This window comes from Ascaphus truei, chromosome 17, assembly GCF_040206685.1.
Source record: "Ascaphus truei isolate aAscTru1 chromosome 17, aAscTru1.hap1, whole genome shotgun sequence".
Classification (NCBI taxonomy): Eukaryota; Metazoa; Chordata; class Amphibia; order Anura; family Ascaphidae; genus Ascaphus; species Ascaphus truei.
The window spans coordinates 13,807,221-13,829,920 of NC_134499.1; the positions used below are offsets into that span (position 1 = coordinate 13,807,221).

Consider the following 22,700-nt stretch of genomic DNA (forward strand, 5'->3'; position numbering starts at 1 on the left):
CAGCTGTCTCCACTTACTTCCTGATAGCCCAAGTATTCTTACTGGGTTATTAACCTTCCGAGTGCTGGATGAAGGACTCAGATGTATGTTTCCCAGGCATAATTATCAGTACCTGACTTCACCCTGTCACACCCACCTATCGGTAATATCCCGCGTATCGGGTAATATCCCACCTATCGGTAATATCCCGCGTAAGAGAAAGAGAGAGAAAAACAAATATATAGCTGCTGGCTATGCATCTTAATCCTGGCTGTGCCCAAAGCTGTAACCATGCAGCAAGTTTAAGCCTATAGGGAACCATGTGTATGGTTTTGAAGCAAAAGGTGGCACTGTGTGCTCATTTGCATATAATTTCCCAGAATCTCTTGCTGCAGTGAAAGTGCTGTGTGCTGGGTGATAATGGTGAAAGGCGGGGTGCAGACCAGTCTAAGACATGCAAATGAGCATACAGTATTATTTCCATTTGCTATATGCTTTGCTGTGGAGGGTTTTTGTCACTTTTTTTTACCCACCATAACTTGACTAAGTATGGCACACACACACACACACACACACACACACACACGAGAAGAGCAGTACGAATTGCTGCATTAAAATGTGGTCAGGCAATTTAATTGCTTTTGGTCCTGATGAAGGTCATAGTGTGAGACCGAATCGTCGATTTGTAATACATTAATATGGGAGAGCTTTTCTTTTTGATTATTTTGGGGGGTGCTTGATGCTGCCATGTTTTGTGTATTGAGATGTATACAAGGATTTAGCACCCCAGCAATTCACGCTGTCTACCTTCCTTTTTGGCGTGATATACATTATTGTGCTCAACATGTATTCAGGACCTGAACACCAAAGCCTGAACACCTCCAGAACCAATGCTGCTGAAAACATTGTGCACTACACCATCTCAGAGGATACAGATTTCCAAGCCGGTGTCTCGCTTCTGTCTGTTGGCGTCGGAGGTTCTCCCCATTGGCAGCAGAAGAGCCAGGAGGAAGCTGCAGACATGGATGGGATCCATTACAGAAGATGGGACCCTGCAGCACAAGACAATGTACAGAGAGACGCGTAAAATGACATGGAGGGAGATCTTTGTTTACATAGCGCCATAATAATATAACACATAGTGGGAATAAGCGCTTCAGACATAAGAGTAACATTAGGAAAAAGGAGTCCCTGCCCTGAAGAGCTTACAAACCAAGTGGTAAGGGGGAGAACTTACAGAGTCATAGAGAGGAGTACATACACACTGCAATATGGTGCTGGAGGGGGATACTTATCTGCCAGTGCACTGGGTCCAGGGAGGTCCAGACATCCCAGGGAAACACAGTGTAGAGAAGGAAAGCAGGCACACGGGCTTATGCAAAATAATATTTAATGTGCCACAAAGAAATCCAAAGTGTCGGCAGAAATCTCACTGCCTCCCTGATAAAGGAAGTGAGATTCTGCCGAAACGTTGGATTTCTTTGTGGCACATTAAATATTCTTTTGCATAAGCCCGTGTGCCCGCTTCCCTTCTCTACACAAGAACTTACAGAGTGTCAGGGATGTGCTCCCAGGCCTAGCCATGCAGGGATCCTTCTGGACTGCTGATCCCTCCATTACCGGCGCCTGTTCCCTAGCTGTAGCCAGGCCTTTATAAGACCTCCGTCTCCTGTGCCTGATTGAGGTTGTCCCGGCTCTTGCCTCTATTGGCGTTGCTGTTACCAGACCTTATTTCTGACCTCAGCTTCTCTCCTGACCACCTGCTACCTACCTGCTGCCTGCTTCTGCCCACCGCTACCTGCCTGCCACCTGTGTCTGACCACTGATCACCGCTACCTGCCTGCAAGCCCGTTCCAGCAACTGGACTCCAGCCTCGCAGTCGCTGCCAGTGACAGACAGTAGGAGGGTGTTCTGGTAAGTGCATCTATCTGCAAAGGGCAAAGGTCAGTGTACGAGAGAGAAAGATAGAGAGAGATATCGCAACAACAAGAGGCAGAGCTGCAGCAGGAAAGGGACATCATGCCAATGTTTGAGGCACGTTTACAAGAGGATACAAAATGAAGACTGTGCGTTAGCCCTCAGGAAGGCTTTTTTTGCACCTAATTTAATATTGAACATTATGCTTAGCGGTTAGTAGTAGTATTTATTTACACGTACTGCACATAGAAGAGCGATACAATAACACGCAAAATAAAACGTACACACATTAATCCAAAGGGTTAAAGAGGCCCTGTTCTTACACACTATGAAAATTAAGTGTACAGTACAATATTATCCGGTATCTCTGCAGAAAAAAGAACTTCCGGGAAAATGCGGAAAAACAAAAAAAGCAGTGTTTCAAATGGCTTGTCCTTATTATTTCTATTTTTGTCTTTAAAAATCCCCAAATTAACATCAGTTTTCCAGGAGAGGTAATAACAGTCAATTTTAAAAGTGGTCAAAAGGCTATTCGTGCACAATCTTGAGCTTGTGCGCGTTAAACTCTTGCAGCCAAGCCGCACACCGTTCAGTTTTAGTATTAACCCGTCTTAAGTAAATCAGTATTTTTTCCACCATGGACAAGACTGCAGTTTATTTGAAGAATTGATTGATGCCTTCACCCTGATAATTAGCCGGGAGGAGATTTAAGAAGACGAATTACTAGACAAACCTGTCTAATTCCTTCCACACGAGATTGGGGGAAACGCCAGACCCCGTTTCTCTGTCCCAGTCTCACTTCTTCGTGTTTCCAAGTACTGACGTTTTTGTTGTCGCCGATTTTCCGCATTACGGAGTAGGTGCCACCGTACAATTGTCATAATGAGATGGTAACATTACATGACTATTAAAGTGCAATTCACTATGGCGAAATCCGAGTGTTCCCTCACTGCGTCCCACGGGTTTTTAAGCTCATTTTGAGTGGAGGCCCATGTTCACCAAGTCCTGTTATGTGATAAAGACGTCATGGCCCATAAGGGGTCTTATAGAATAGCACCCACTTAGTAAAGATGGCCGCAATGTGTTACCCAATGAGCACTGCGCGGTCAAGGGTACGTCAATTTCATGCACTGATGTTTTTTCACTTTACACTCATGAGTATTTTTCCTTGGGGTTTTTTCTTTCCGTACTACTAAGAACGTAAAGCAATGAACCTTCCTCTATTTACAGACGATCACTCATTATTTTCAGTTTATTATTTTGCCAATGCAAAAAAAAACAAACAAACAAAAAAAACAAAGAATATTGTGGTAGAAGACAAATTGTCCCCATTTCATGAGGATTTGGGAGTCTCGAATCTGTAAACCGCTCCAGAGTGCAGAAGTCACATCGGGCCAGTCCCGTCTTATTTAAAGACCTGCTTTATCCAAGCATTCTGGGATTCAGAGACCTGACTGACCTACAGGTTGAAGCAGCGGGTCAGTGAGAACGGGCACTGACTCTTTGGCAACAACACTGAGTTTGAAGCAGGGGAACCTGGTTCAATTTCCGGTGTCAGCTCCTTGTGACTTTGGGCAAATCCCTTTATCTCCCTGTGCCTCAGGCACCAGAAACAGAGTGTAAGCTCACCTGGGCAGGGACTGTGTCTGTGACATTCCTATGTGCTGCTATACTGTAATTGTGATGCGCTTTTAGTCCCATTGGGAGAAAAGCACTATATGAAATAAAACGTTGTTGTAGTAAAGTGGATTAGTTAACCCCAATGCTGCCAGACAGACCCATCCCCTCTGGTAGCAAAGTGGTTAAAATAACAGGACTGCCACCTGCCCCAAAGACATATGGCTGAACTCCTTCCACATCTATAAGGAATACACGCTACAACATCAAAATTGTGTTGGATAATCTTTTCATGTGGCAGCAGAGGTGAAGCAATAACGCCTTTCCTCTTTGGGGGCTATTCTTGGTCCTGCAGGGCAATAGAGGCATATACCACTGTAGGCTGCAGTCAGGCACAGAGTCTACTTTCTAAAGGAAAGTGTGTCTTGCAGGTGGCTCAAGATGCTCAGCATCATTATACAGTGCAGCACCCAGGCCTGTCATCTCTACTTGATCTGGGCTGTCTCACACACTACAAGGAAGTCTCATTCATTCTTAGCACGAGTGGCTTCCTACTGTGGAGCCTCACGCTTGCAAATACAACCCCCACCCCCAAATCCAGTGGGTATCTGATCCATGACACCGATGCATTAATTGCTTGTTATAGGGAGGTGGTCAGAATACCTCCCCCCCTTACCCACCATATGGGATCTCATGGGTGCATGGATGGAAATGTATAGTGTGTTCCCCAGTGCATTTAAGCTGATGCACAGAGATACATGCATGCTCACCTCAGCTGCAGACTGTGGATAGAAGCAGGATATCTCAGATCACAAGCTGCACCATTACTCCCTCTGGGCTCTCATGCTGCTTATTTCCAGCTACCGCTTCTGCTGCTTTTTTTTTTCTACATCAAGACAGCCTCAATCACCAATCAGCAGCCACTTTCCTCCTGATGTCACGTCCGGCAGAGCTACCCATAACCCTCTGTTTTGTAGTTCTCCCTTTGTAGTTCATTAGCAGCAGCTACTGATGCCAGCTTGCCAAAGTTTCATTCATTAGGGCTCAGAGTCACTGTGGGGGTGTCAGAGCAAGATATGGCTGTGGACACCATAGATGAAGTGGAAGAGATGCAGCACAGAGATGCAGAATGTAACATCCCTTAATAAGCACACCAGCTCTCCAAGGGGACCGGATCACAAAACATTTATGAGTAGACGGGCCACAAGCTTATTATAAGCTAATTTTAGATACATTTAAAAATTATTATATTTCAAAATTTTGCCTGCATGTATAACACCTTCACCATATATATATATATTTACATTGCCTTAATTTGCAAATTAATCTGAGTGTGAAAATTGCACTTTGTTCCTGCTCATTTTATACTAGTTGCTTGGGTAGCGGAAGATCTCTGATGTACACAATCCTACTGACTCCCAAGGTGCAGGCTGGGGCAGACTCAGAATGTGATACATCTCATAATCTGTGCACCATGTAACTCCCCCCAACTCCTCCTACTGACTCTCCCCAAGGTGCAAGCTGGGGCAGAGACGCAGAATGTGATACATCTCAGTATAATCTGTGCACCATGTAACTCCTCCCAACTCCTTCTACTGACTCTCCCCAAGGTGCATGCCGGGGCAGAGACGCAGAATGTGATACATCTCATTATAATCTGTGCACCATGTAACTCCCCCCAACTCCTCCTACTGACTCTCCCAAGGTGCAAGCTGGGGCAGAGACGCAGAATGTGATACATCTCATTATAATCTGTGCACCATGTAACTCCCCCCAACTCCTCCTACTGACTCTCCCCGCGGTGCAGGCTGGGGCAGAGACGCAGAATGTGATACATCTCATTATAATCTGTGCACCATGTAACTCCTCCCAACTCCTTCTACTGACTCTCCCAAGGTGCAAGCTGGGGCAGAGACGCAGAATGTGATACATCTCATTATAATCTGTGCACCATGTAACTCCCCCAACTCCTCCTACTGACTCTCCCAAGGTGCAGGCTGGGGCAGAGACGCAGAATGTGATACATCTCATTATAATCTGTGCACCATGTAACTCCCCCCAACTCCTCCTACTGACTCTCCCCAATGTGCAAAAGGGGCAAATTTGGAACAAAATGTTTTGGCACTTGGTTGAAAATGTAATTTTTGCACTACCTTTCTCTTGATACGTAGAGGCCCCTTTGTGTGGTCTCAATTTAGAACAAAATACTTATTTGACATTGTAAGGAAGCTATCACGTGTTGTGCTAATTACCAAGAGGTTTTGGTCGCTAAGAGAATAATTTTTAACATGTTCATTTGAGTCAATGTACAGTGTCAACACATCTTGCACATGTTTGACACCCTCTTTACAGTTTGGGAGTGTCCATAGGGGTTAAGGGCGATGTAAAGTTATAATAAACAAATACTGCGTTTTGTTTCCTTTCCAGAAAGTCAGGACTCCCGGCATGAAATGTAAGACTCCTACTTAATAAGTTCATTCAGAAAATTGGAAAGTGACACCTTATGACTGTAGGGTTGCCAGGTGTCCAGTTTTGAATCGGACAGACAGATATTTTGCCCGTGTCCGGTAAAAAAAATGAGAGGTAATCTCTCTCTGGACGTGCGGCGGGCAGCACGAGTGCGGCCGGGTGCTCTTACCTCCGATTGAGAAGCAAAAGCGGCTATGCGAGCAGCAACAGAGATATCTACCGCAGGCCACGTCTGGTAAGCAGGCCCGCGGAGCCACCATCAACCCCCCCCCTTCGCGCCGAGCCAAGGAGAAGACTGACCAATGGGAGGGCTCTACGTCATTAAGGAGAAGCGTGCCTCCACCATCTGCATGCTGGGAAATGTAGTTTCCTGCTATTATAACCCAGCTTTACCTGTTGGAGAGGAGATCCACTGTGTGTCTCCTGTCTCCAAAGAAAGCTCTGAGATATTGATAGTGCCAGTCTGCCAGGAGGACCTCCCACAGGTAAGACAGCAGGGGGGGGAAGAGGGGGTGGTGGTGTGAGAGGAAGATGAGAAGGGGGGGAGAAGATGAGGGGGGGTAGAAGATGAGGGGAGGGGGGTGAGTATGAGGGGGATTAGAGGGGGGTTGAGAGGATGAGGGGGGGTGCAAGAATCTTGGAAGTAGTGGGAGAAGAGTTAAAATCAGCATTGCTCGCCATGTATGACGGCAGGTATGTTGTATATAACTTATCTGACCGTTATGTAATTTTGGTGGTCACGTGCAGAGATCCAGAAGTTCTGGTCCATGAACCAGACGCCTCTCCGTGAAACCTCAGGGATTCTGTTTCCCATGGACCCATTGACCTATGTGCTTGGAAACCCCATTGGGATTCTCCCCACACCAATAGCTAGGCTGGTTTCATCCATTTTGACGGCCGCTAGATGTTCTGTAGCAGCGGCCTGGAAACAAGTTAACGCTCCGGCGAGAGGCAGGGTAGTCAGGAGGATAAATTCAGTCATGACTATGGAGAAGCTCACAGCCATGCTCCATAAGAGAATGCCTCAGTTCTGGAAAACCTGGGACCTCTGGCTTTTGGCACAGGGCCTCGGCCAGGCTTAGGCTGAAGCTCACCGGACGCCGCCAGGCGGAAAAGATAGAGATCCAGGAGGATCCTACCTCTGCTCCCCTACCCACCTTCCCCCCAACCCCTTCCTCCCTGTCTGTTCGTCTGCTTCTGCTCCCTCCCTCATTCCTTCCCTTCTTTACTTTGTTAACTAGAAAACCCGTATTGGTAAACATCCTGAAGTACCAAGTCATATGCCCATGGCACTGTTTATTTATTGTCTATCTGTATTTATATGTTTCCAATAAAAAGATTTTGGGGGAAAAAAATGCTGGGAGGGCGTTTAATCCCAAAAACCCTTCCAACAATTTTTTTTTTTACGAAATACAATATGAAACAGTGCAAATTGGTGCAAACTTGGAGTGAAATGTAGAAAAAAAATGACGTAACAGTCAGATCATTTATAAATAACATACCTCCCCACCGACATCTTTCACCAGCGTGTCCAGTATTTTTGGAGAAGCCACCTGGTAACCCTACTTACGAGTGTTCATTTGCATCTAATTTCCCAGCATCCCTGGCTGCAGTGGAAGCACTGTACGCTAAGAGATAATGGGGAAAGGCAGGGCTGCAGACCTGTCTCAGACATGTGACTGTGCTCACAAGGGGTATTTTTAATATTCAGAAAATAACAAAGCAAAGCAGTCATATATAATGACACACTTACCCCAGATTCACTAAAGGGAGCTAAGCTTTAGAACTTGGAATAAATGGAGAACAAAGCGCACAAGCAAAAACGGAGCAGGAAGGACCCAGTATCAAAAATAAAATAAAAGGGCACTTTAATGTGACAAAAGACCCATCCAACGCGTTTTGAACGTCACAGCGTTCTTTTCTTGGAAGCTGCACAGCCTGCCTACCACTCCTAGGATTTGTGAGTATTGTTTATATTTCAGGGGAACCTGCCAATGAGACTGATGGTGGGTGGACTTGTACCATCTACCACCTGTCTTCAGGAGGATAGTACCCATACTAGTGGTTATTATGTAATAATACCATTACTCATTTCTTATACCTTGGATTAGTGGTTTGGCTTGCATTATTCTTTTATTCCTGGCATTGGAGCGCTTTGGCCTATTTTTCCTATCAAGCTTTAGCACTTAACTGAATGGCAGTTAGTGCAAAAAAGAATAGTGATGTAGCACTAATGCTCGAATTGACTGGTGATAGTACTGTGATGTGAGGGTGCTATCATAAACACAATATTAGTGATCACAGCTAATCCACAATGGATAGTATACATACTGTATGTATATGCAAGGCTGCCCAGGGAAATGACTGATCGATGCAGATCAGGATAAAATAGATAAAAATACATTCCGACGCCTCTAGAAAATAAGTCCGGATATCAAGGTACAGCAAATAAGGATCAAACCATGCAAATAATTCCAGTCTGGAAGGTCCGGTCATCTGAGGCACATCCGGACCTACCAGACTGGACTTCTTTGCATGGTTTGATCCTTCTTTGCTATACCTTGATATCTGAATGGCAGTTAGGGTATGCTACAGCATAGCACCCTTTAGAGAATCTGGGCCTTAGGGTTTGCAATCCTGCGCTATCTGCCATTCAAGTCAATAGCAGTTAATGCAGGGTTGCAGTGCGATATCCCGAATCGGAGGTTAGTGAATTCCACTATTTCTCTGGGCTTGACACACTGGCACTAATTTAATATGTAGTGAAGGTTTTGCGACTCGGGTAAATAATTCCAGAAGTGAACGGTAAGAGAAGGAAGAGCGACCGGATTCTTTACTGAACCTTGGAACCATAAGCCGGGTTCTGGAAAGTGGACATTAGGTGATAAGTGCTGTGTACATTAGGGGTGAGAACTCTGCTCGGATAATGGGTTAACTTGCCCAGAAAGTATTTTAAAAATGTACCTTGCGTCTGGACTCGAGAGATAGCCAACCTAGTCCTATTAAAGCAGCAATATGGGTTTCATTTTATTACAGGATTGAAGCAGGGGGTCCCCAGAGCGTAACGGTGTTAATTTCAGTTCCGGGGACCCCCTGCTTCCAGAGATACTTACCTCAGTAGGGGTTCCGGTACCTCTGCAGGCAGAGAAACTGTGTGCCTAACATGATTGCGGCGTTTAAATATCCTGCATCATGCGGGCCAATAGGAAGCTGTGATGTCATTGGTGCGGCTTCCTATTGGCCCGCATGAACGGGGACTTTAAACTGTAGAGCTACCGGCGCCCCCTATAGGTCTGTATCTCTGGAAGCAGGGGATCCCCCCCGAGCTGAAATGAACTCGGTTCAGCTCGGAAGACCCACTGCTTCGATCCAGTAATAAGAAATGAAACCTGTATTGCTGCTATAACATATGGCAGTGATGGGTGTTGTTATATAAAGACAAAATGGCATATTGAATTGTAGAGAATATTGAGTTTGCTGAGGTGAGTTTGGGGTGCTGTACCATACACAACGTCCCATAGCCAATAATTGGCATTTGCATCTGCTGTGCGATGCACTTTCTGACCATGGGAGTTTAGCTAGATTTATTTCTCTAAAGTGTGCCCAGATTGGTATAGATTTTGGACGTCAGTGTGTCAGCTGGCAACGTCAAAAATCCTTTATTTCAAGATATTATCAAGAAGGTGATGTTATAAATACTTCCTCAAAATCGCATACAGTATACATAAAAAGGCAGGGATTTTCAATCGGGGTTCCTCAGACATCCCTAAAGGGTTTGGTGCAATCTTTAGGTCATTTGAAAATTGTACCAAATACAGAAGATTTTACAATGCATCTGATCTCAGACGCGCTATTAGAGGGGATTGGGGTTTCCTTACAATGCATCTGATCTCAGACGCGCTATTAGAGAGGGTCGGGGTTCCTTACAATGCATCTGATCTCAGACGCGCTATTAGAGAGGGTTGGGGTTTCCTTACAATGCATCTGATCTCAGACGCGCTATTAGAGAGGGTCGGGGTTCCTTACAATGCATCTGATCTCAGACGCGCTATTAGAGAGGGTCGGGGTTCCTTACAATGCATCTGATCTCAGACGCGCTATTAGAGAGGGTTGGGGTTCCTTACAATGCATCTGATCTCAGACACGCTATTAGAGAGGGTTGGGGTTCCTTACAATGCATCTGATTTCAGACGCACTATTAGAGAGGGTTGGGGTTCCTTACAATGCATCTGATCTGAGACGTGCTATTAGAGAGGGTTGGGGTTCCTTACAATGCATCTGATCTCAGACACGCTATTAGAGAGGGTTGGGGTTCCTTACAATGCATCTGATCTGAGACACGCTATTAGAGAGGGTTGGGGTTCCTTACAATGCATCTGATCTCAGACACGCTATTAGAGAGGGTTGGAGTTCCTTACAATGCATCTGATCTCAGACACACTATTAGAGAGGGTCGGTGTTCCTTACAATGCATCTGATCTCAGACACGCTATTAGAGAGGGTCGGGGTTCCTTACAATGCATCTGATCTCAGACGCGCTATTAGAGAGGGTTGGGTTCCTTACAATGCATCTGATCTCAGACACACTATTAGAGAGGGTCGGTGTTCCTTACAATGCATCTGATCTCAGACACGCTATTAGAGAGGGTCGGGGTTCCTTACAATGCATCTGATCTCAGACGCACTATTAGAGAGGGTCGGGGTTCCTTACAATGCATCTGATCTCAGACGCGCTATTAGTGAGGGTTGGGGTTCCTTACAATGCATCTGATCTCAGACGCGCTATTAGAGAGGGTTGGGTTCCTTACAATGCATCTGATCCCAGACGCGCTATTAGAGAGGGTTGGGGTTCCTTACAATGTATCTGATCTCAGACACGCTATTAGAGATGGTTGGGGTTCTGCAGAATTCACAATTACAGGGTTCCTTAACCAAAACAAAGTGGGAAACCACTGATATAAGGTATGTGCGCCACTGAGAAATGTTTGCTCCGCTCACTTGGACGTTATTTATCAAAGCTTTCCTTCCGCAATACCGGAGCAAAAAGTATCAAAGAAAAAGGTTCCAAGGTTTTTATTTTTGCTCCAGGAGACTCTGATACACAACCCGCTTAGTGGCAAAGGAAACCTCTATATGAAAAGCAGCTTTATAGAGAAGCTCCTGAGTAAGTGCAGTACAATCACTTCACCTGCTTTCTGTATAGGTCAGCAGAGAGTGGATGGAGATGCAGCAGAAATGGAGAAATGATGGATATCCCGAGCCTGAGAATGGGTCCCTAAACCAGTCTGAATTCTGCTTACCCCAGAAACGTGTCAGAACATGATCATTATGATAAATAGCACTTTAGCTGTCAGCCTGTGATGTAAAACCAAAAGGATTAGCTGGTGTCCAACTTGAAAAATCCGGATGGTACGTCTGCTCGATAAGGTATTGGACCTCTCACCAATATTCATAACGGTAACCACACCTTATAAAAAGAAGGGCTAGCAGAACTATTACCGCTAAAAACCCGCAAAACCGCTACACCCGCCGTGTGCTCACACGTCTCATAGCTCCGTATTAGATTTGAGTAATGAAATAACAAGTGAGTCTTGTAGACCGTTAAATTAGGGGTTCTCAACTTCAACCCTCAAGATCCCCCAAACAGGTCAGGTTTCCAGGATATCCCAGCTTCAGCACTGGTGGCTCAATCAGTGCTGAAGCAGGGATTGATTGAGCTACTTGTGCTGAAGCAGCTATGTTTCTGAAAACCTGACTTGTTGGGGGCCCTTGAGAACTTGAGTTGAAAACCCCTAATTTAGACCATTAGTGAAGAGCTTCATCATTAGGCAAAGAATTTGGCAGGTATTTTATACATGAATAAATCCCCAAACTTTAATAATTACTTGAATTAAGGCAATGTCAAAATAAACTGATTTTCCTAACACAGTGCCACACATTGCAGCTTCACAGTGAGCAGTTTCGTTTGATACTTTCCGTGTGAACTTTTAAAATGGCTCAATGAAAGCAGATGGAAAACTTTAACATGAAGGTTAATTATAGTCGCTTTTTAAATACGTCCCTTCTTCTGATGAGGCACCAAACACACATCATGTGGGAACCCATATCCTTATTATTATTAGTTATCAGCAGTGTGGGAATATTGTAATGATTTTATAACAGAATGGGAAAAGAACAACAAACATTTCAGCAACACATACACACGTATGTAATGCCACAAGGTCCTGCAGCTCAGCGCTGCTCAACTCGCCTTAAAAAACAACCCAGCTCGTCAGATTTAAAGGATATCCCTGCTTCAGCACAGGTGGCTCAATCTTCAATGTCTTTTCCATCCATAATATCCAGATTGGCTCTTCGCCATAGCCGTGTCTGCAGTATTTTGTCCTGCTAGTTCATACTCATGGTTTCATGGTTCATTATCATTGCCCGATGTGAATATGGTGTGCTTGTTGTTATCATAACCATGTTTTTCTCATTCCAGCTGTATTAATTTAAACTTACATACTATTGTAGAAGTTATATATTTATATATAATTATGTACATATATAATTGTTCTTCTTTTATTAACATTGTATTAATATAGATGTATGTATTTGTATGTTCATTCTAGATAGGGTTGGATTATTGTGAGCACACCCCCCATCCCACTCTCATCCAATTGCAAGCGAGAGGGGTTTAAATATGAGCCTTTTTGCTGTTGACCTATTCCCTGGTGTCTGGCTACGAAACGCGCTGGGATGGTATTTTAGTAAGATTGTGGATTGTCCCTGGATCTTAGACAAGAACTGTCATTTAAAGCGGACTCAAGTAAAATCCACCGATCCGGCACCAAGTCTCTCCAGTGACGTCATCAGCTACTGCCCTTGGAGATCACTCACCGAGCGCAACGCCAATGGAGTAAGCCGCAATTCGGCTCCTCTGCAACTCCGCTACCTGTGACGCCTTGTTGCGGCTGAGAATCAGAAGTCCTGCTCTCTGCAGCTGCCACCTGACCGTGTCCGGCGGTGAGAGATACCATCACCACTTGTCAGAAGCAGACCACTGTGGAGCTGGGGTAAACCCCTGATCCAGTGTTCAAGACATAACACGATAAGCCTAATTACAGTATATCTGTTATCTTGTACGTATGGTACTCCCCTTCTACAAAGCAATATATTTGTATACATACTATACCATGAGTCGTGTGCTCGTCCTTTTTCTGTTTTCAATTGCACCACCTGTGCTGAAGCAGGGATATCCTGAAAACCTGACCTGTTGGTGGCCCTTGAGGACTGGAGTTGGCCACTCCTGCTCCAGATCTTTTAAGATAAACTAATAAAAAAAATTGGGGGGGGGGGGGGGATTGCTGCTTGTAACCCTTTGAGTGCCTTATGACGTAGCCACTACGTCCTGGGGTCTAGCACACCGGGGTCACCATACGCTATGGACTTTTTAATCTCGTTTCCCAGGGGAGATCGTGCAGCACGCGATCTGGGCACACAGGGAAATGGAAGCTGGACTCCCCCTGTGCCGTAATCAGTGATGCCGCGGTCACACAATTGGGATGTACCCGGCGGCCGTTGGGACTTCTGGGGTGTGGAGGGTTAAAGGGAAGACTGCGGTAACATCCATGTTCAGTCTGTTAAAGTGAGGCGTGTATCTGCAGAACAGCACAAGAGCTCAACCCTACAGACGGTCTGGGAACCACGAGGCCTCCTCTGCTCCGTGATCCTTCCCTTTCACTCTGCCACGTGAGACCGCGACACGATGATGCCACCTAAACATCTGACAGGGAGTTTAGGATAACATACGCGAAGGAAATGCTTTATACAACCTGGAGGTGGGAGTCCAGTGAAACGCGTTGGCGGCTCTGTATCAAACCCAGCTATGGCCCAATATTATTATTATTGTTTACTTGTGAAGTGCCAACATATTCCGCAGCGCGGTACAAGGGGGTTACAGAGTTATGTAAATGACATACAAGTGCAAAGCCCTGCTCCGGACATCTTACAATCTAAAGCAGGAGTGGCCAACGCCAGTCCCCAAGAGCCACCAACAGGTCAGGTTTTAAGGCTACCCCTGCTTTAGCACAGGTGGCTCAATCAGTGGCTCAGTCAGAATGACTGCACGTCTTGTGCTGAAGCAGGGATATCCCTAATACCTGGCCTGTTGGTGGCCCTTGAGGACAGGAGTTGGCCCGACCTGCTCTAGAGTAATATTGACACGGAGATGTAATTTGCACATGCATCTATCTCCCAGTGAGCCACGGCCACACCAGGTTTTGGGAAAAACCAATGCACTTTTCTTTTTCATACTAATAGAATGTGAAGTGGTTGTCCCAGAAAAGCAAAAAAATGTGTACTCGTGTACACGCACTTATGTGCGCTAGTTATGGCTCCGCTCATTGTCTATTATTAAACCTTATTAAACATCTATATAATCTTATGCATGTCTGATATTAATGTTAATGCATCAATATCAGTCCTAGATGTTTCAGCAACACACTAAACCCAATACTCTGGATTAAGTAAATAAGCAGTATCAATTAAAACATCATTTATATAAAAAGAAAGTGCAATATAAACCACTGATAGATGTGTCCCTGTAGATGCAATGCAGTTTAATGAACAAGGGCACACGGATGTGAATGAAAAAAAAAAAAAAAAGAATTTATTGTGCCATAAATAACAATGTTTCGGCCTGCTGCCTATCTCAAGTAAAGTGGCTTTACTTTAGGAAACGTTGGTATTTATGGCACAATAAATTCTTTTGTTTTTTGATACTGGACGAAATACAGGTCTTCCCTAGGACTAAAGGAGCACTGTAACAGGGGATTTATCCGTTCACAAATGTGCCTCTAATCCAGCAGTGTGGTGGTTAACTGCTGGTAGGCAATTAACTAACACCACCTGGCTGATTACAGGTGTTAGAAAAAGCCTGCCTCTGAGACAGGAAGGGAGACTCCTGAGCACACAAGTGAGCTGAACAAGGAGACAGACGTCTTGAGCCTGCCAAAAGAGACTGCAAGCTGACAACAAGACACAGGGGATAATACTTCTATACCTGGATCCTGACATTGCCTTATCACTGACGGGTGTGGACACCAGGAGAACAAAGAAGCCTTCCCCTACAGCAACCCAGCTAACAGGTAAGACTTTTCTTTTTAGACTATTATCTATGTCTATCTAAGTACAGCTAAACCCTGTTATAGCGCGGTCCTCGGGGTCCACCCGAGACCACCGCGTTAGTAATGGGGTCGCGAAAAAACAAAATGGCCACCGTGATCTGGGACTCCGCGCTGCCGAAGGGGGAGCGCTGAGATAACTCTCCCATAGCCCTGCGTCGCAATGGCAGGCCCCCGGACTCCCCCCCCCCCACTCCCAGCAGCACTTACCCTTACCCAGCATCTGCAGCAGTTGATCTGTGCAGAGAAGCTGCGAGGGGGAGGAGAGCTCACGGGATGTCAGCTGTTTCTGAGTTCCTGGCCAGGGATCAGCTCCCTTCAATTCTCCCCCACAGCAGCAGAGATACAGGCAGGGAGAGGGGGGGCTCTCCCTGAGCCCAGCGTCGTAGCGGTAGGCCCAAAACAGTGTGCTGAGTGTGCAGTGAGAGTGTGTGCAGTGTGCAGTGAGTGTGTGCTGTGAGCAGTGTGTGCAGTGAGAGTGTGTGCAGTGAGTGTGTGCAGTGAGTGTGTGTGCTGGGAGTGTGTGCAGTGAGAGGGTGTGCAGTTAGAGTGTGTGCTGGGAGTGTGTGCAGTGTGCAGTGAGAGTGTGTGCAGTTAGAGTGTGTGCTGGGAGTGTGTGCAGTGTGCAGTGAGAGTGTGTGCAGTGAGTGTGTGTGCTGGGAGTGTGTGCAGTGTGCAGTGAGAGTGTGTGCAAAAAAAAATTTTTTTTAAACGGGAGCCACGTGAAAACCGCGTTATAATGGGTCACGCTATAATGGGGTTTAGCTGTATATGAATGTCTCTGATTTGGGCTGGTGAATCGCTGGGCTAACCACGCAGTTAGAGAGAACTGGATCACAAGTGTATATATACTCCAGAGTGGAGCGGATTTTGTTTGCTGATTTACATGTTTGCTGTGTTTAAAGCAACAGGCGCAATAAAGCCTTATTTTAATTTCACCTTAAAACCGTCTCCATTGCATACCTCTGAACACGTCTATTACAAGCACGAATAAATGTATCAGTTCTTTATTTAAAAACTTGGTGTGCAGCGAGAATCCACATTCTTTGCATTCCCTGTACATGCAGACCTGCAGCAAACACAAATACAGGCTAATGGTAACACCCTTATATGTGGATGCTAATGTGTCCACACAAAGCTAGTGTTACAAAAAGGGGATACTATGTATATCTAAACAGCATCCTCTTGAGTGATTCTTGTGTTTTGGTAGGGTGTTAACCCAATGCTGCCCCAGATGTCAGAATACCAATCCTCTTCAACACAGAACCTCAAAACAAGAAAAAAATGGGGGGCGCAAACAATGTAAAGATTCTTTATATGAATGTATTCAATCAAAAATATATATATATAACTGTGCACTCACACATAACATGTTATGTGACCTTTTCACCCACTGCCCTCTGATATTGTGAACTCAATTTGTTATCTCTATTGGTCCAGTACTAGAGCGCCATTAACCACTTCCCATACCTACCTTGAATATGACCTTTTTTTAAAACTTTTTATATGTGAGTGCACGGTTTTCTATATATTTTTGGTTGTCTCGGAAACCTGGTGTGGCTGCAGGTCACAAGGAGAGGTTCGGAGAACTCAGGGTCAGTGTATGAAACTATTCGGCCCATATTTAACCCTCCTTGTGGCTACGTCGGGGAGGATTTACAGAGAGCAATAGGATGGTCTCAGAAGGGCCTGGCGGGAGCTCACGAAGAGCAGTCATAGTTTGACTCTTTATCTGCTGCAAAAATCACAAGTATTTCCATCAAACAGAAGAAACACGACCAACAAGCCTCGGAAGATGGTTCAGAAGAAAAAGGCCAAGTTCTTCAAAGAAAAGTAAATTGGCGAGGTTTTAAGGCGTCATTTTGTTCATTGTAAACTCGATGCAAAGGTTAGCATGAGTCCAGTCACACTTCATCACAGCTTTACACAGCCCCTGGTTGGATGTGACTTTTCTAATAGTCCTTATTGGTACTAGGGAATACATTCACTAAGTTTGCTCCTTTTATTTGTGTTTGCCAGTTATTATGCCCCCCAAAAACGAAAGTTTAAATGTTACTGATATCAAGAAGAAAGAAAAAAGGAGGGATTGATTTATTCCCAGATGAGAGTGCAGAGTCACAAGAAGAAAAATGAGTCAATTCTTAATAAACTGCAGTTTGTCACGGTCCTTACACGCCAGCCAGAAACTGCGCGTCAAGGAGCCATTTGCAGACCACAACACATAAAAACATCACGGCATCTTATCAACAGTGGCATATAAAATACATTGTCATTATCATTACTTGGCTCTCAATGCTTTTACCCACCCAAGCAAATCATTCAGCTTTGGCGTCATTTTTGACACCCTTTTTAAAATGTGATGAATGGTTTCAAAGGCCTTTTAATGCATCACATGGCAGGAAGCGATGTCAGTTGGAAATAAGCCGATGGAAAAGGATACAGCAGGTGATCTTGGACAGGTTGGCTCTGGATACAGCCAATGTCTTGCAGTAGTTTCTGGACTATTACGCTCTCTGCTGGTTCAACTTCGTGGGTTGTGTTCTGTAGCTGTGAAAAGGGGAGTGTAACACGTGTTTGCAGGAGTAAGGCCGCGCTTATAGTGCTGGCGACGGCGACCGATGACGTCACTCGTCGCCACCAGCGAAAGTTATCATTTTTTTTAACCGACTCTCGCCAGTGACGTCACTAAAGGGGGCGGGCCGCGCAATTTGATTGGTTTAGAGACAGTCACATGTGGCAACTGTCTCTAAAAAAAAAAAAAATTTAGCCGGCTTCCAAATTATCAGTCGCTCCGTTGCGCTTACTATAAGCGCAGCCTTAGGAGAACCATGACAACATCCTGTTAAAGGGGGTAGAATAGAAGTTTCCCCAGAGGGGTGTGGCTTCAGTGAAAACTGCTGGAGAAATGTAACTTAACGAAACCAATAAAAAGGTTACTTTATTTCAACAACAACACGTCTAACATGGAGACCTCCTACGCGTTTCTCACCCTTCGTTGCTTTGCACCGGAGGGTGAGAAACGCGTAGGTCTTTATGTTAGACATGTTTTTGAAATAATGTAACCTACAACATGTCAAACATGGAGACCTCCTGCGCATTTCTCACTCTTCGTGAGAAACGCGTAGGAGGTCTCCATGTTAGACGTGTTGTTGTTGAAACAAAGTAACCTTTTTTATTGAACCTGGTGTCAAGTTACATCTCTCCAGCCTGGGGAAACTTCTATTCACCTGATCATTGAACCATGCGCCAGGGTAACGCCAGCTGGAGATCCTGAACTGCAGGACCGAATCACAGAGGCACATAACGCAGCTCACAGCCAGGGAAGACAGTCGGATGAAGGTATTTATCTATACTATTCAAAATATATGACTGACCCCTTAAGTGGCTTATGAGGAAGTGTACATCATTAGTGACGAAGCTATATACTGTATGTGCAAGGCCCAGCTTCCTTAATGGAACTATAAATCATAGGATGATGTTTGTAACAGACTCAGTACCACTGCTTTTTGTAGATTTTTGTTCACATGTTAAAGGGGGTAGGCCTCACAAAAATGTCACGCCCTATGAACCCTCCCGTGTAATAAAAGTGTGAAAGCAGAGGAGCTGTTGAGAGCAGCATCATTTCGGAAGTGACTGGGATCAGCGGGTTAACGTCGTACCTGCAGCAGGAAGTGGCGCAAGTCGCGGGCAGAAGGAAGAGATGAAACGTTCAGTTTTGCTGCCTCGTCGAGAATTTGCTTCCTCTCATTTTGAAGGAGAATATTGGCGCTCCCGTATTTCACGAACTGCAAAGAAAGGCCGCCCCCAAAAATAAAAGCTGTATTTAGATTTTCCCGTTGTTCATCACGGGGGGGTGGGAGAGAAGGGGGGCTACACTCTAAAGTGTGTCAAGTCCATGGCAGTTTGCATGTTACTCCCTGATTGGAACAAACGCACTTGGGAGCGTAACCCTCAGAGTGCAAAAGTCGAAACCCTTCAGGGACACTATTTATCTGGTATCTTTGAGCGGTGTAATTAAACATGGTGGCAGAGTATGACACGGCTTCAAGTCAAATGCTATTACAGAGGGGGACAGGGCATCAAGTCAGACGTCCTCTTTCTTTATAGGCCAAGTAGGACTTCTACTATTCTGTCCCTCTCATTTGCAGCCATGTGTCCGCTCCACCTAATCTGCATCTGTGTCACTGTTCCACGCCTGCGCTCTGCTCCCAGCTGCATCCATTTCTATGCTCTTCGCTTCTCTCTCTCACATCTTCACTGTCAACCAGATGCAGATAAACATAACGGTGGAACAAGGGGTGTATGTGAAGATAAAGCAGGGCTTTCTCTTTATGGTAGAAGTACATATGTATATTTTGGGGCCGGCTTGATGGCGGAGCCATCAGTGCGAATGCACCGTGCCCAGCACTTACAGAGGACACGCGCTCATGTGTAGGGCGGGAGCAACGACGGAGTGAGTCCACCCAGGCGGCGATCAGGGAAGCCAGGGCCGACTTCCGTGTCAGGACACCCCCCCCCCGGGTGGGCTCCCTCCAGCGCCGTTGCCACAACCACCTCACAGGTGGGGCTCCCGGGAAGGGGAGAGGCCCCCCGCACACGTACTCCCAACGGGTCCTGCGATTTTACAAGCCGGTCCTGAGAACTGGAGCTGCCACTCACCAGCGTCATGAAGCGAAGCATTCCCGGCTGCAGGAAGCAGCTCTTAGCATTGCTTAGGCACGTCAGCAGCAGGAAACGGTTCCACGGCTGCGATGCCACATGGAGAGCTAAACAGGAACAGAAAGGAACAGGAACCCATTATATCTTCATGGTGCAAAACACCTACAAATAGCCTAAATATGTGCACCCAAATATTAGCGTGCGATTTCTAAAATAAAAGAATGCAGTTTAATGACTGTTACGCACACTGGGGGATATATATCAGGGTGACGCAGGTTAATGACTGTTACGCGCACTGGGGGATATATATCACGGTGACGCAGGTTAATGACTGTTACGCGCACTGGGGGATATATATCACGGTGACGCAGGTTAATGACTGTTACGCACACTGGGGGATATATATCACGGTGACGCAGGTTAATGACTGTTACGCGCACTGGGGGATATATATCACGGTGACGCATGTTAATGACTGTTACGCACACTGGGGGATATATATCACGGTGACGCAGGTTAATGACTGTTACGCGCACTGGGGGATATATATCACGGTGACGCAGGTTAATGACTGTTACGCACACTGGGGGATATATATCAGGGTGACGCAGGTTAATGACTATTACGCACACTGGGGGATATATATCAGGGTGACGCAGGTTAATGACTATTACGCACACTGGGGGATATATATCAGGGTGACGCAGGTTAATGACTGTTACGCACACTGGGGGATATATATCAGGGTGACGCAGGTTAATGACTGTTCCGCGCACTGGGGGATATATATCACGGTGACGCAGGTTAATGACTGTTACGCACACTGGGGGATATATATCACGGTGACGCAGGTTAATGACTGTTACGCACACTGGGGGATATATATCAGGGTGACGCAGGTTAATGACTGTTACGCACACTGGGGGATATATATCAGGGTGACGCAGGTTAATGACTGTTACGCACACTGGGGGATATATATCAGGGTGACGCAGGTTAATGACTGTTACGCACACTGGGGGATATATATCAGGGTGACGCAAGTTAATGACTGTTACGCACACTGGGGGATATATATCAGGGTGACGCAGGTTAATGACTGTTACGCACACTGGGGGATATATATCAGGGTGACGCAGATTAATGACTGTTACGCGCACTTGGGGGATATATATCAGGGTGACGCAGGTTAATGACTGTTACGCGCACTGGGGGATATATATCAGGGTGACGCAGGTTAATGACTGTTACGCACACTGGGGGATATATATCACGGTGACGCAGGTTAATGACTGTTACGCGCACTGGGGGATATATATCAGGGTGACGCAGGTTAATGACTGTTACGCACACTGGGGGATATATATCACGGTGACGCAGGTTAATGACTGTTAGGCGCACTGGGGGATATATATCACGGTGACGCAGGTTAATGACTGTTACGCACACTGGGGGATATATATCAGGGTGACGCAGGTTAATGACTGTTACGCGCACTGTGGGATATATATCAGGGTGACGCAGGTTAATGACTGTTACGCACACTGGGGGATATATATCAGGGTGACGCAGGTTAATGACTGTTACGCACACTGGGGGATATATATCAGGGTGACGCAGGTTAATGACTGTTACGCACACTGGGGGATATATATCAGGGTGACGCAGGTTAATGACTGTTACGCGCACTGGGGGATATATATCAGGGTGACGCAGGTTAATGACTGTTACGCGCACTGGGGGATATATATCACGGTGACGCAGGTTAATGACTGTTACGCACACTGGGGGATATATATCACGGTGACGCAGGTTAATGACTGTTACGCACACTGTGGGATATATATCACGGTGACGCATGTTAATGACTGTTACGCACACTGGGGGATATATATCACGGTGACGCAGGTTAATGACTGTTACGCGCACTGTGGGATATATATCAGGGTGACGCAGGTTAATGACTGTTACGCACACTGGGGGATATATATCAGGGTGACGCAGGTTAATGACTGTTACGCACACTGGGGGATATATATCAGGGTGACGCAGGTTAATGACTGTTCCGCGCACTGGGGGATATATATCACGGTGACGCAGGTTAATGACTGTTACGCACACTGGGGGATATATATCAGGGTGACGCAGGTTAATGACTGTTACGCGCACTGGGGGATATATATCACGGTGACGCAGGTTAATGACTGTTACGCACACTGGGGGATATATATCAGGGTGACGCAGGTTAATGACTGTTACGCACACTGGGGGATATATATCATGACGCAGTTTGCTCCTTAACACGGTGCAAACATCTTCCTTTGCAATCCTCTCTCTTTTCTTTCAAATGTATGAAATTGGTTTGAGTTTCTCGGGCACAAAAGCAATATAAAAATATATACACTATGAAAGGAAAAACATAGGGACGTACAGACAGAAACTCTGATACTTCCCACATAAAACTGCACAAGGCAACTAACTCCTACTCTAAGTCACATTTAACTACCCAAATGACTCACTGAACGGGTTCATTTCACTATGCCCCTTGATACAATGACACAATAAAATGCAACGTAAACATGACCAATGCTTATCTGCAAAAAGTCATGCTGGAGTCATTTGAAATCTGGGCAGAGAGACGTAAGACAAGACGACCATACAGAAGAATCCATCGTGTTTGTGTCCCTGGACGCCTGTTCTACGATACGATGGCTTAAGCATTAATAAAGCAGTCACCAGCCGCAGCGTTGTGACTGGCCAGTAAGAAGAAGGAAAACGAGGCTTTACCAGCGTCCTTGTTCTTGATATACAGAAAATCTAAGAGCGATTCCAGGCAGCCTACAATTGCGTGCACAAGGAGAAGGTCTTTCTGTAAAGGGAATGAACAAAAGGAGA

General features: G+C 45.7%; 2 protein-coding genes across 6 annotated transcripts in view; both read right to left on the bottom strand.

Annotated features, from left to right (window-relative positions):
- The window catches only part of CCDC134 (coiled-coil domain containing 134), a 36,520-nt gene extending 32,109 nt beyond the window's left edge, over positions 1–4,411 (bottom strand). For 2 of the 4 annotated variants that reach the window (XM_075574016.1, XM_075574019.1), the window contains exons 1-2: positions 4,284–4,411; positions 913–1,031 (exon numbers count right to left, since the gene is read on the bottom strand). In XM_075574016.1, coding sequence (XP_075430131.1) covers positions 913–1,015 — 103 coding nt within the window. In that variant the 5' untranslated portion in view covers positions 1,016–1,031; positions 4,284–4,411. Of the gene's footprint in view, positions 1–912; positions 1,032–1,815; positions 1,908–4,283 lie in introns of all 4 variants that reach the window. The other 2 variants (XM_075574018.1, XM_075574017.1) reach the window with 2 other exon arrangements.
- Positions 4,412–11,813: 7,402 nt separating this feature from the next.
- MEI1 (meiotic double-stranded break formation protein 1) overlaps positions 11,814–22,700 on the bottom strand; it is a 94,899-nt gene continuing 84,012 nt past the window's right edge. For both annotated transcript variants that reach the window (XM_075574021.1, XM_075574020.1), the window contains 5 exons: positions 22,593–22,674; positions 19,806–19,912; positions 18,806–18,931; positions 17,587–17,693; positions 11,814–13,747 (listed from right to left, as the gene is read on the bottom strand). In XM_075574021.1, coding sequence (XP_075430136.1) covers positions 13,702–13,747; positions 17,587–17,693; positions 18,806–18,931; positions 19,806–19,912; positions 22,593–22,674 — 468 coding nt within the window. In that variant the 3' untranslated portion in view covers positions 11,814–13,701. The remainder of the gene's footprint in view (positions 13,748–17,586; positions 17,694–18,805; positions 18,932–19,805; positions 19,913–22,592; positions 22,675–22,700) is intronic.